The sequence below is a fragment of the Myotis daubentonii genome, chromosome 3 (assembly GCF_963259705.1).
Source record: "Myotis daubentonii chromosome 3, mMyoDau2.1, whole genome shotgun sequence".
Lineage (NCBI taxonomy): Eukaryota > Metazoa > Chordata > Mammalia > Chiroptera > Vespertilionidae > Myotis > Myotis daubentonii.
In genome coordinates, this window is record NC_081842.1 from 148,548,619 (window position 1) to 148,562,659 (window position 14,041).

Below are 14,041 nucleotides of genomic sequence, written 5' to 3' on the forward strand. Positions count from 1 at the left end.
AAAATCACAATCTGTCTCAGCTTACATGGCTTTCTTCTCTGTAAAACTGTCTCTGTCTTTTTTCTCCTCTCTCCATATGTGTGTGAGGGTCATATCTAATGGTAGTGGCTAAAAGCATAAGCATTGGAATAAAAGAGCTTCGGGTTTGAGTTCTACCTTTGCCATTCCTTAGCTGTATAAACTTGGGCGAGTTATTTAGCTTCTGCAAAATGAGGATAAATACTGTGTGTCTCATCAAATGGTTGTGAGGATAAAATGAGTTCATGTATTAAAAGGTTAATAATACTGTATTGTATATTTGAAAGTTGCCAAGAGAGTAGATTTAAAAGTTACCAAAAGAAAAAAAAAATTACAACTATGAATGCTAACTAGACTTACTGTGGTGATTATTTCACAATATAGATGGTCCTCAATTTATGATGGTTCAACTTATGATATATTCTTTTTAAATTCTCATCCGAGGATATTTTTCCATTGATTTTTTTTAGAGAGAGTAGAAGAGAGAGGGAAAGACAGAGAGAGAAACATCAATGCGATACTAAAAAAATTCTACACTTGGAGAAAGAATGTATTTCTTCTGATGTGCTCTGGATTCCATTTCAATATTTTATTTAGCTTTCTTTTTTCCTAAACTTTCTTGAGAGATATTGGTCTACTGTTTACTCTTTTGGGGGATCCCAATATTTGGTGGGTTTTGATTTCATTGTTACATTCATTGCCTTGAAAAAAAATTTGAAAGCTTTTGTTATAAAAAATTTATATAGCCCTAACCGGTTTGGCTCAGTGGATAGATAGAGCGTCGGCCTGCGGACTGAAAGGTCCCAGGTTCGATTCCAGTCAAGGGCATGTACCTTGGTTGCGGGCACATCCCCAGTGGGAGGTGTGTAGGAGGCAGCTGATTGATGTTTCTCTCCCATCGATGTTTTAACTCTCTATCCCTCTCCCTTCCTCTCTGTAAAAAAAAAAAAAAAATCAATAAAATATATATTTTTTAAAAAGCAATGGAAAAAATATCCTCAAATGAGGATTAACCAAAAAAAAAAAAAAAAAGAAAGGAAAGAAGAAAGGAAGGGAGGGAGGGAGGGAAGGAGGGAGGGAGGGAGGAAAGAAGCAAGGACGGAAGGAAGGAAGAAAAAAGATGAGGGAGGAAGAGAGCTTTTTCCTTCTATACCTTTCTCAGGAAATTATTTAATGTTGATATTTCCGGCACGTTCCTCTGTGATCCAGAGAGAGGTTCTACTTGGATACTAGTGAGGAATCACTGTGCCATTCGGTTAACCTTCCTGGCTATTATATTAGCATTAAAATTGAAGCATTAAAAGATGAAAGAGCCTCTAAATTTTATTACAGTCTCTTTTAAGATTTAATTTCTAGAGATGATGGCTTGTTGCTTTAAACAACTAACTTAACATATACTAGATTTAATATATCTGGAGCCATGTTTCCAGTTAGATAGCAGAACTTACCTAATTATTTAATTTAGCTTTGCTTCTGCTTAGGATTAATCATTATTATTTGACTCCAAAGGTTCATTTTGTTCCATTACCCTGTATTTTTAAAATATATGGAACCAAACTACTTGGGACAGACTGTTTTTAAAGTATGTACAAGCTGCCCTAGCCAGTTTGGCTCAGTGGATTGAGAGTTGGCCTGCGGACTGAAGGGTCCCGGGTTTGATTTCAGTCAAGGGCACATGTCCAGGCTGTGGGCTCAATTCACAGTGGGGGGTGTGCAAGAGGCAGCCGATCAATGATTCTCTCTCATTGATGTTTCTATCTCGCTCTCCCTCTCCCTTCCTCTCTGAAATCAATAAAAATAAATTAAAAATAAATAAAGTACGTACAAGCTTAATTTTTGCCTTTGAAGAAAAGTATAGCCTCCTGTGTGCCAACTTGAGTTAGGTTGCCAATCTTTTCTTTGTGAATTTATAGAAAAATGTTGACTGAATAAGTTAATTTTAAATCTCAACAAAAATAAGCTTTATTCTAAGAATAATCTTACTGGTTAAATTATAATGGCACTTCTGGTGGCCTTCATGGGTTATGCTGTACTCTTTTTTTTTTTTTAAAGAGATTCTATGGAAAGTAACCTCACAGTGTAATTTGATCATAAATTCCTAACTGGGCAGGTCATGGCTGGTAGTCATGCCCCAGGCATATAACTTTTTAGTAAAACATTTATCTTTGCCCTAAGCAAGCCCTGTCCATTGTTTTTTGTGTGTGTGTGTTTTTTAAATTAAATCTTTATTGTTCAGATTATTACATTTGTTCCTCTTTTTTCCCCCCATAACTCCCCTCCTCCCAGTTCCCACCCCACCCTCCTCCCTCACTCCCCACCCACTGTCCTCTTCCATAGGTGCATGATTTTTGTCCAGTCTCTTCCTGCATCTCCCACACCCCTTTCCCCCCCAAGAATAGTCAGTTCATTCCCTTTCTATGTCCCTGATTCTATTATGATCACCAGATTATTTATTCACTTGATTCTTAAATTCACTTGTTGATAGATGCATGTTTGTTGTTCATAATTTGTATCTTTACCTTTTTCTTCTTCTTCCTCTTCTTAAAGGATACCTTTCAGCATTTCATATAGTACTGGTTTGGTGGTGATGAACTCCTTTAGCTTTTCCTTATCTGTGAAGCTCTTTATCTGACCTTCCGTTCTGAATGATAGCTTTGCTGGATAAAGTAATCTTGGTTGTAGGTTCTTGGTATTCATCACTTTGAATATTTCTTGCCATTCCCTTCTGGCCTGCAAAGTTTCTGTTGAGAAATCAGCTGACAGTCCTATGGGTATTCCCTTGTAGGTAACTGGGTTTCTTTCTCTTGCTGCTTTTAAGATTCTCTCTTTGTCTCTTGCTCTTGGCATTTTAATGATGATGTGTCTTGGTGTGGTCCTCTTTGGATTCCTTTTGTTTGGGGTTCTCTGAGCTTCCTGGACCTGTAAGTCTATTTATTTTACCAGGTGGGGGAAGTTTTCTGTCATTATTTCTTCAAATAGGTTTTCAATATCTTGCTCTCTCTCATCTTCTGGCACCCCTATAATTCTGATGTTGGTACGCTTGAAGCTGTCCCAGAGGCTCTTTACACTATCTTCGTATGTTCGGATTCTTTTTTCATTTTGCTTTTCTGGTTGGGTGTTTTTTGCTTCTTCGCATTTCAAATCTTTGCCTTGATTCTTGCGCTCCTCTGGTCTGCTGTTGGGAGTCTGTATAATATTCGTTATTTCAGTCCGTGTATGCTTAATTTCTAGTTGGTTCTTTATCGAGGGTCTCATTAGATTTCTTGAGGATCTCACTACATTTATCGGCGGCTTCTAGACAGTTCTTAAGAGACCTTAAAAGTGTGGTTCTGAACTCAATATCCTCCATTGACAGTTTTGTCCTGTTTCTTTGTCTCCGCATTTTTTATGCTTTCTTGGTGCACCCCCTAGTGGTCTTTGTGCGCAGTCTTGTTGTAGTTAAGCCTTGATTGTTGTCGGCAATACCGGGGGTGATTTGACCTCCAGGCTAACTGCTATGCTGTACTCTTATGTCACGTGATGTTCACCGTGATCCTGAAACAAGTGGTTTCATTGGAATCATTCACATCATTCCTGAGCAGCAATAAAAAAACTAAGGGTGAAAGCCAGTTTAGAAGAAACAAGCCAGTAATAAAACACCATGTCGTTTTAGTTCTGTGCTTACTAGCCCTGTGCTAGAGCCTGGAGGTACCGAATAAAACGTCCCTGCCCTGAAGATGCTTACAGAGTAGTAGAGGATATGGAAAAATAAACAAGAAGCACATGATTGAGACTAGAAATAGTGTTGCTAGATTTAGCCAAAAATAAACAAAAACAAAACCAGGCCCAGCCGGTGTTGCTCAGTGGTTGAGCGTCAACCTATGAAGCAGGAGGTCACAGTTCGATTCCTGGTCAGGGCACATGCTGGGGTTGTGGCTCGATCCCCAGTGTGGGGCATGCAGGAAACAGCCAATAGATTATTCTCTCTCATCATTGATGTTTCTCTCTCCCTTTTCCTTGCTCTCTGAAATCAATAAAAATATGTTTTTTTAAAAACACCAGGATCTTGACTATTTTAAATAATGCTGCAATGAAGGTAGGGGTGCATATATCTTTTGGAGTTTGTGTTTTTATATATATATTTTTATAAATACCCACAAATGGAATCGCTGGATCGTACGGTAGTTCTGTTTTTTAATTTCTTGAGGAATGTCCATACTGTTTTCCATAGTGCATCTTGTAGCATATGTCAGAATTCCCTTTTTAAGGCTGTTCAATATTCCATTATATGTGTATGCCACGTTTTGTTTATCCATTCATCCATTGATGGGCCCTTGGGTTGCTTCTACCTTTTGGTTGGGACATTGTTTTAAATTAACCAAATCCAGATTGGTCATGCATGTGCCTTAGATTCTATTTTGAAAGATGATAGCAGCCACTGAAAATGTTTGCCAAAGGTGAGTATCAATACGCCCATATAACCAAATTCTAGATTATAATGAAAATGATTTCTGCTACATATTTAGTTATTGGTTCAGCACATATTTACTTACAAGCAGTCACACAGCATTTCATATAATCAGTCTGTGAACTCACTGAAGTTCTGTCATTTTAGAGCTCTGTCCAGTGGCACGAAAGGTGTGCTCAAGGCAGAAGCAGTGACGTCCAGAGGCAAGCTTATTACCCTCATAATGAGCATCAGGGAACTAGAAATTCCGAACCAGTGATTCTCAGTGTCTCTTTTTGACCAGTAGCAGCGGTATCATCTGGCAACTTGCTACAAATGCAAATTTTCAGCCTCACCTGAAACCTAAGGAGAGAGAAACTCTCAGACGTGTTGAGCACCTGTGTTTTAGCCAGACCTCCAGGAGACCTGCCACTCCTAAAGGCTGAGAGCCTCTGAGGCAAAACAGTTAGCTCTGGGTACTTCCCTAAAGGTGAAGGTATAACTTCTTGTGAAAGGGTAGGGACTATCTCAGATTTTAGCCAATTCACATATCTTAAGTACCTTTAATTGCACCAATAGTCATTTTTAACATTCACCGTGATATTTAACAGGTCACAAATTTCACCAATAATTTGCTCATTAACAAATCTTAGAAATGGGTTAATCTTTTTTATGTTTTTATTGATTTTTTGAGAGAAGGAGGGAGGGAGGGAGGGAGGGAGGGAGGGAGAGAGAGAGAGAGAGAGAGAGAGAGAGAGAGAGAGAGAGACTGAGACTCTCTTACACGCCTGAACTGGGAATCGAGTCTGCCAACCTTTCATTGTACAGGATGACGCTCCCAACTAACTGAGCCACACAGGCCAGGGCAGAAGTGGATCAATCCTGACCATGATATGGAGCATAGGTTTCCTTATTACCTCATTAGAACTCTAGCTGAGCACCTGTACATTGCTGCATTCTTGATTAGGATATTAGTGGCATCTAGACTATGCACACATACCACCACCACCACCACCACCACATTGTATACTGAAGAATTTTAAAGTAAATTAGAGACATTATAACAGAATGGAAGGAAAGAGAGGAGAGGGGGTTTGTATGTTTAGAGAGAGAGGAAAGGGAGAGTGTAATGAGCACTATTAATGTCCGGGGGGGGGGGGGGGCGGGGGAAGAAGCCAGGAGGGGGGGGGGGGTGAAAAGTTGAAGATACAGTGAGAGTACAGAGAATGGTGAAGATTTTAAATAGTTGATGTAGGACATGGGAGAAGATGCTGACTAGAGACTTGGAAAATTTTCAGGCATTATTGAGAACCTCCGCTGTTTCTTTCTAAGTAAGGACAGATTGATAAGATTGCCTCAAATACATTATTAGAACATGAATATCAGAAAATTATTTAAAACCTAGTGCTGTGCATCTATCTGTTCATTGTTATTGCCCCTTTGGTACAATTTCCATGTTCATGAAATTCCTTCAGCTTAGATGAGATTTGTAAAATTTAGCCAAAGGGCGCCATCTTCTGGTACTACAAAGTATGTGCAAGCAAACGAGGGTATATAGTAAAATTGTAGTAATAAAAAAATCTTAGAAAAGGACAAACCTTTGATGTTTTCTGCTGAGTTTCCTATTGTAAACTTGAACATTCCTTATAATATCTGTATCTATTTAGCTAGAAGATCAGATTGCTGACAGTGATTATAATTGTATATGACCCTGTCTGAAAAATGAAACAAAACAGTGTGTGGCTAACCATTCTTTTTATACAAGCAAGAGGGAAATTTGCTTGTGGTTCGGGATGGAAGCCACAGGTTGATGAGCCTGTTCTTGGTGACTGCCTCTTCCATGCAGGGTTGGCTCGAAGCCTTTGCTCCAAGCAAGAATGTGATTCTTGCAGCTGAATGCCAGACTTATCTTCACTGCTCAACAGTTCACTGATAAGGGATTGGTTTGTCCTTTTCAGTTTGGTTTGCTTTAAATTCTATGGAAAAGTATTAATTTTATCTTCAATGAGGTCTTAAAATAAAATTACCATGTTCTGTATGGTGGTTATTTAATAAAAATTTATCAGACACTTAAATACCAAACTCTGTGCTAAGAGGGGAAGTTCAAAGATATATATGACAGTGTCTTCAAGTCCTTTTACTTCCTACCAGGGAAGATAACATGAACATAAATGATGATAGATTTGGGAATATAAGGAAAGAAGGGAGGAAGAATTTAGGCTCAGGAAGGAAATACACAGCCTTAAGATTCTTCACTGGAAAATGGGTAATAATAGGGTCACAGTTAAATCTGGACCTGGCAGAGTTATGGATGAAGTGTTCCTCCCGACTCCAGGGCCACAGATCAGAACAGTCGAAGGGGATAGCTGTTAGTTCTATCCCAGAAGTTGTTTATAGTAAAATGCCCCACTGCTGCGCCCTGGCTGGTTTGGCTCAATGGATAGAGCATCAGCCTGTGGACTGAGGAGTCCCGGGTTCGATTCCTGTCAAGGGCACATGCCTGGGTTGCAGGCTTGATCCCAGTAGGGGGCATGCAGGAAGCAGCTGATCGATGATTCTCTCATCATTGATGTTTCTCTCTCTCTCTCTCTCCCTCTCCCTTCCTCTCTGAAATCAATAAAAATATATATATATTTTTAAATGCCCCACTGCTGGGTAAAGACCCAGTACCCACTTCATTCACTCATCCATTCCACAAGTGCTTTTTATATGCATTCGATTATATGTCAGACATGTGCGTGACGTCCTCAGGAAACAAAGGTGGGAGGTCCTGGCCCCACTTGGTGCTTGTGCAGAGGGGGTGACTACGACCTGATCCCCTCAGTAGGAGCCCTGGGCCGGGCATCTGACCCTGCCATTATGAAGCCTGCTTTATGCCGTCCTCTCCGGAATAAGGCATTCTGGTTCTTTTACCTCAGTGGTTAAAAGCTCAGGCTCTGGAGGCAGACTAGCACCACCACTAACCTGCCCTGCAAGTTTCTTAACCTCTTCTTAATCGCTCTTGCCTCAGTTTCTTTATCAATAAAATGGAGATAATTCCTCTTTCCTAGGGAGGTTGTAAAGATTAAAGAGATATACATGAAAAGCTCTTAGAACAGTGATGACACGCATAGAAAACAATATGACAAATACCCATGTACCTACCATCCACTAGCAAATCTTAACCTTTCACCATATTTGCTTCACTTTTAAAAAGAAAAAGAAAAAATCACTACAGTCCAGTTGAAGCTCTCTTGATCGTCCCTGATAGTGTCTTTCCTCCTCCTCAGAGGAACCACCATCGTGAATTTGGTGTGAGTCCTTGCCATCACATTTTCATCATTCACTGTGTGTATAGAGGCATATAAATAATATGTAGTATTGCTCCGGATGTTACTAAACTTTAATAAATGATACTAAACTGCACATATTCCATTTGAAATTGTTTTCCATTTGAAATTGTTTTCAGCATTTTTCTATTTGACATGTATAGGCCAAATTCTCTCATTTTAATTACTGTATTTATAGTATCTTATTATATGAATATACCACAATTTGTTTGGCCACTCACTTGCTGACATTTATGTTGTTACCTAGCTTTCACTTACCGCACCCTGAGGTCCTCCTAGACTGTACCTTGACCTGATATTTTTCATTACTGATTCAATTTTTTTTAATGTTTATTAGTCTTATTCAGATTTTCTATTTCTTTTTGCATCATTTTATTATTTATGTTTTTCTAGAAAAATTGCTTATTTCAGTTGCTTGTTGCCATAGAGTTGTTTATATTATTCACTGTCATTTCCTTTTCTTTTCTAGTCATGTTTATTTGTGCCTTCTCTTTTTCTTTTATTTTATTATTTTTATTGATCTTAGAAGGAAGAGAGAGAGAGAGAGAGAGAGAGAGAGAGAGAGAGAGAGAGAGAACATCAGTGTGAGAGAAACATCCATTGGTTGCCTTCCACACACCCCCTAACCAGGGATAAAACCTATGACCTTTTGGTGTTGGGGCAATGCTCTAACCATCTTGAGCCACACAGGCCAGGGCACCTCTTTTTCTTATGATCAGTCTTGCTAAAGATTCATCTCTTGCCCTAACCGGTTTGGCTCAGCGGATAGAGCGTCAGCCTGCAGACTCAAGGGTCCCAGGTTCGATTCCAGTCAAGTCCCAGTGGGGAGTGTACAGGAGGCAGCTGATCAATGTTTCTCTCTCATTGATGTTTCTAACTCTCTATTCTTCTCCCTTCCTCTCTGTAAAATATCAATAAAATATATATATATTTTTAAAAAGGTTCATCTCTTTTGTTAGTTTTCAAAGAACTAGCTTTTTATATCATTGGTCTTTTTTTCCATTAATTTCTGTGGTTTCTTTTTTTACTTCTTTGGAGGGCTTACTCTGTTATTGTTGTAATAAAAATGGGTGGGTTTTTTTTTTAAGCCTCTTTAGTTGAGTGCTAACTACTTATATTGTCTCTTGCTTTTTCATCATTGTGTTTAAAGCTGACAGTTTCCCTCTAAGAACGGGGTAGCTGCATCCCACAGATTTTTATTTGTATACCTTTGTTGTTGTTCAGTTCTAGATATTTTGCATTTCCATTGTGATGTCCCCGTTAGTGCACAAATTAGTTAGGAATGCGCTTTTTAGTTTCCACACATGTCTGTGTTTATTTTGATTTCTCATTTCTTTGTGGTCAGAGGATGTGGTTTATCCAATCTTAATTCCTTGGAAAACCTAAACTATACCTTTCAGAGGTTTCATCCCAGTTTATGAATAAGGCCTCCGAACTCCACCACCTTTGCCTCAATAAATAAACATGCCAATGAAATTGAAGGCCATCTGGTACCAAGCAAAGATACCAAGCAGATGGTTCTGCATTTCCTACAAATCCCTACAAGTTGACCTGGGGAAGAAAATAGTGAGCATCTCTCTGTGTGATCCCCGCCTCCCAAGCTTGAGTCTAAGAACTACTGCTCTGCTCCTCCTATGAAGATGAAAGCTAATATTCTTGGTTACAACCAGGTCTGATGGAGAAAGCAAGCATGGCTAAGGGCTCACCTAGGAACGCCTCTGCTAATGATAGCGGAAGGTGTTGGCACTTAACTCTGCCACGGGCAGTGCTCTCCATCTCTGTGAGGGCTCTTCTATCCTCACATCAAACTGCGGGAAGTGTTAGACCCAAACCGTAATATATCCCACTTAGTGGAAATAGCAGAAACAACACTTTCCAATCACAATACAATAAAACTTGAAATGAACAAAAATCTATCTGGAAAACTTTTAAATATCCTTTTAATTCTTGAGCCAAAGAGAAAGTGCAAATTGAAAATTTAAGTATCTAGAAAGTAACATCAATAATATATATTTTAAAATACATCAGAGCCCTGGCTGGGTAGTTCAGTTGGTTAGAGCATCGTCCCAATGTGCCAAGGTTCTGTGTTCGATCCCTGGTCAGAGCACATACAGGAATCAACTAGTGAACGTATAAATAAATGGAACAACAAATCATTGTTTCTCTCCTTTCCTCTCTCTCTAAAATCAGTAAAAATAAAATAAAATATATCAGAAACTAAAGATAAAGCTAAAGAAAAATTGAATTATTTAGGGAAGGATATAAATTCTTAATTACATTAATAAATGGCAAAAAAACAAAAGAGATTAAAAATTCATTAAATTAGAAAAAAATGTAAAGAAAGCAGAAATAATGAATTAACCAATATAAAATTTGTAAAAGGCTACATTCCTATTAGAAACAATAGTAAAACTTTTATGCTTTGTTTCATCCCATCTTCTTTATTCCACCAAATTTTAATCAATGTATTATTATTAGTAGTTCTGCTAGGGATTATCTCTATATTTTTAAATATATTTCTGTCTCTATAATTTGACTTATTAGATGTAAATGTTATCTTTTGACCGTGAATAGTAAAGATAAGGAAATCAACATTCTTTTGCCACACGCCATCTTCTTACATGTCTCCTCCTTGAGTTTTGTTAGTTTTATTACTTGTACTAGCATCTATATGTATAAAAGCCTAAGTGACTGCGACGACTGGTCACTATGACGTGCACTGACCACCAGGGATTAGACGCTCAACGCAGGAGCTGCCCCCTGATGGGCAGTGTGCTTTACAGTCAGCCTCCCCCGGCTGGCCAACCTCCTGCCGGCCCTCCCCCCGCTGGCAGGCCCCGGGCTGGGATGGGGAGCCTGGAGTGGGTGGCGGCAAACGAGGCCCCTTTCCCAGGGGGCCAAGGGCCGGCTCCCTCCTTGGGTCCAGTGGCCAACCTTCTATGCCCCATCCCTCCCCCAAGCTGGCAGGCCCTGATTGGCCCACCACCTGCCCGCCATGGTGGTGGCAAGGCAGCGAGGGAAGGAGGAGGGGGAAAGCAGGGAACCACGCGGTGGCAGAGCGCTGATGATAGCGGCGGTGACATCCAGCATCCGTTCCTTCTGCACCCCGGCCTACTGACCATTGCCTCCTCTCCTGACCCCGCTGGGGCCTTTGGGTCCTGGGCTGGGATGGGGAACTGGGCGGGGGGGGGGGGTAGGAAGGGGGGTAAGGTGGCAGACGTGGCCCCTTTCCCAGGGGGGCCGAGGGCCGGTTCCCTCCTCAGAGCCAGCAGCCAACCTCCCATGCCCTGTCCCTCTTTTCCTCTCCCCGGCTGGCAGGCCCTGATCAGCCTGCTGTCCACCTGCTGCAGTGGCGGCACGGCAGTGAAGGAAAGAGGAGGAGGGGAGGCGGGGAACCACACGGTGGGGCGCTGACGATGGCAGCATCGGCGTCTGGCATCCATTCCTTTAGTGCCCGGCCCAGAGACCATCGCCTCCTCTCCGGCCTGGCCCTGATCAGCCTGGCCCCAATCAGCCCTGATCACCGGCCAGGCCTACGGACCCCACCTGTGCACGAATTTCGTGCACCGGGCCTCTAGTAGTTTATAATATCAACATTCTGAACAATATACAGTAGTGCTAAAGACAATGAGCTGTGTGACCTTGAGCAAGTTACTTTATAGATATTTCTGTTTCCTTATTTTTACCATAGATATAAAACAGGTTCAATGGATATAATAGGGTTGTTGTCATGATAATAAAAGTATAGCACTAGAACAGTGCCTGACACATAGTAAGCATCTATTAACTATCAGATATTGTATAAACAATTATCAAGAAATAGATGCCCAGAGTTATTTTAATCCCAGTCCAACATTTCAACTGGCTTTCATGTTTAGTTTCTCCATTCACCTCTTGGTTGCCTGAAATTCATTCTCTAATGGTTCAAGAGATGCTACTGGATGTTATATTTTCTGATCCTTATGTGTTTAAAAGCATTTGATGCCTTTTACTTGAAAAAGGTTGGGCTATGTAAAATAACTATTGCTATTACTGAGCACTTACTATCTGTTGAGGTCTTATTTTAAACCTTTTCATTAAGTCCTTTGAATTCACCGCAATGTTTGTTCTGCTTCATGACATTTTTCTGGAAATTTTCTTTATCTGACACTTGCTTTTCCTATTCTTTACTCCTTTTTCTTGTATGTTTGCTATACAAACCTCATATTTGTTGTTGGTTGTTTTTTTATTGTTACTCACTACTGAGTATTTATAGAAAGCAACTGGGGCAGTGAACTGAGCCTGTAGTGAAGCTGCTGTGCCCAGAGGTGTGTGTGTGTGTGTGTGTGTGTGTGTGTGTGTGTGCGTGTGTGTGTACAAAAGAACAAAGGTGAGACAGAGACACTCACACAGATGGGTTAAGCCTGTGTCTCTCCCTGGCAATTACAAGCTGCTCATGATATAGTGTTTCCCAACCCCTGTTTCTTTAACAGACTACCCCCCACATAGACAACATCTTAAAGGGTTTTATCATTCAGCACTGCCTTGCCCTGTACTTCTTGATGCCAAATAGAGTCCTTGGAAGTCCCCACAGCTGTGTCCCTTAAGCCTTCAGTGCAGCCAGGGAGACGGTTCCTCTCCTCCGATGTACCTCCTGTGCAGTGTTCTGCCAGCTTTGTCTGAGAATTGAGGTCAGAGCAGGTATTTAATCTCAGCGTGCTTGTGGACTCTGGTGTAATTTTCACTGAATTTGGCAGGCCGTTCTCATTATTGTGTCTTAGGGTTACATTGGTACCTTACTTTATCAAAGATAGAGCTTGCATTTCTTTTTTAAATTTTATTCCTTTTTCCCCTTTTTACTGAATTGATTGGGGTGACACCAGTTAACAGAATTCTACGGGTTTCAGGTGCTCAATCCTAGAACACATCATCTGTACACTGTATTGTATGTTCACCACCCCAAGTTTATTTCTTATTTTTGGATGATGTCAGGGATGACAGAGGTAACTTTATTTTGTTATTTTAAAACATTTTGGTAATCTAAACTTTATTTTAAATTTATTTTAAAACAAGAGAGCTATTTTGGAAAATAGAGTGCCCTATTCTTGGAGAGAGTAGGTACCATACCACCTCAGACCATGTTAAGTGGGAAAAATAGTTTCAAAATTCTATGCACACCCTTGTCGCAACAAGGTCTCTCAGCATCATAGAGCTAATAAGGAACAGAGCATGGATTCAAATCCAATACCAAGTTATTTTTATTGAGGGCCTTCTCTTAAAGAATATAGATATCTCTTTATGTTGTATTTATTGTGTTTCTTCTTGTGAACATTTTTCTATTAACTACTTTTTTATTTCCTGTGTTTAGTGTGACAAGTACAAGAATGGAGTTATTGATGGGCCCGCATGTAACAGCCTTTGTGTTACAGAAACTCTTTACTTTGGAAAATGCTTATCTACCAAGCCCAACAATCAGGTATGGACATTGTGAATAAACATTACAGGTGGCACACTCTAATTTTGCCTTAAACTAAAGGTTATTAAAAGAATGATTGAACCAGAGCTTTAGGACAGTTTATTTTTAGGACATTTTATATATTCCGATTTTCTATGCTTTGATTCACTCATCCCACAGATGTTTGTTAATCCCCTATTCCCAGTATATTCCAGGCACTGTTTTGGTTACTAGGACTACAGCGGTGGTTAAGATAGGTAGGATTACTTCCTTTATGGATCTTACATAATCCCAGAGGGGTGGGGAGTATAAACAGTGGATAGATAAATAGATAATTACAGGATGTGGTGTGTTTTATTAGGATACACAGGGCAAACTGATGGAGAATGCAGGGGATGGGGATGTGCTTTAGAGGAGGTGATCAGGGAGACCTTTCTAACATTTGAGCTCATACCTGCATGAACAATTAAACCGCAGGCATAGGCAAAGGACAGGATGCGCTAAGTCACAAAAGAAGAACTATGACTAACTGATAAACACAATGAAAAACATTTTCTACCTCACTTATCATCAAGGAAACATAAATTAGAGCAGTAGAATACTATTAGGCTGGAAGAAACTGTCACAATCACCAACACTGGTTACCCTTGGGCAGAGGAATATTACATGATTTTTAAGGACATCTTTTCTGTACATTATTTTGAAAGTTCCAATATAAATTTCTATCATTACTCTGATAATTATAGAAATTTAAAATATATTTTAAGTTGATGATGTTAACAAAGTTTAAGAGGATTTCTGAAGCAGAGTCTAACATTTGAATATCTACTGCAT

At 40.0% G+C, this 14,041-nt stretch overlaps 1 protein-coding gene across 2 annotated transcripts in view; it reads left to right on the plus strand.

Annotated features, from left to right (window-relative positions):
* The window catches only part of DIPK1A (divergent protein kinase domain 1A), a 131,696-nt gene that overhangs the window by 101,974 nt on the left and 15,681 nt on the right, over positions 1–14,041 (plus strand). For both annotated transcript variants that reach the window (XM_059688868.1, XM_059688869.1), the window contains one exon: positions 13,121–13,228. In XM_059688868.1, coding sequence (XP_059544851.1) covers positions 13,121–13,228 — 108 coding nt within the window. The remainder of the gene's footprint in view (positions 1–13,120; positions 13,229–14,041) is intronic.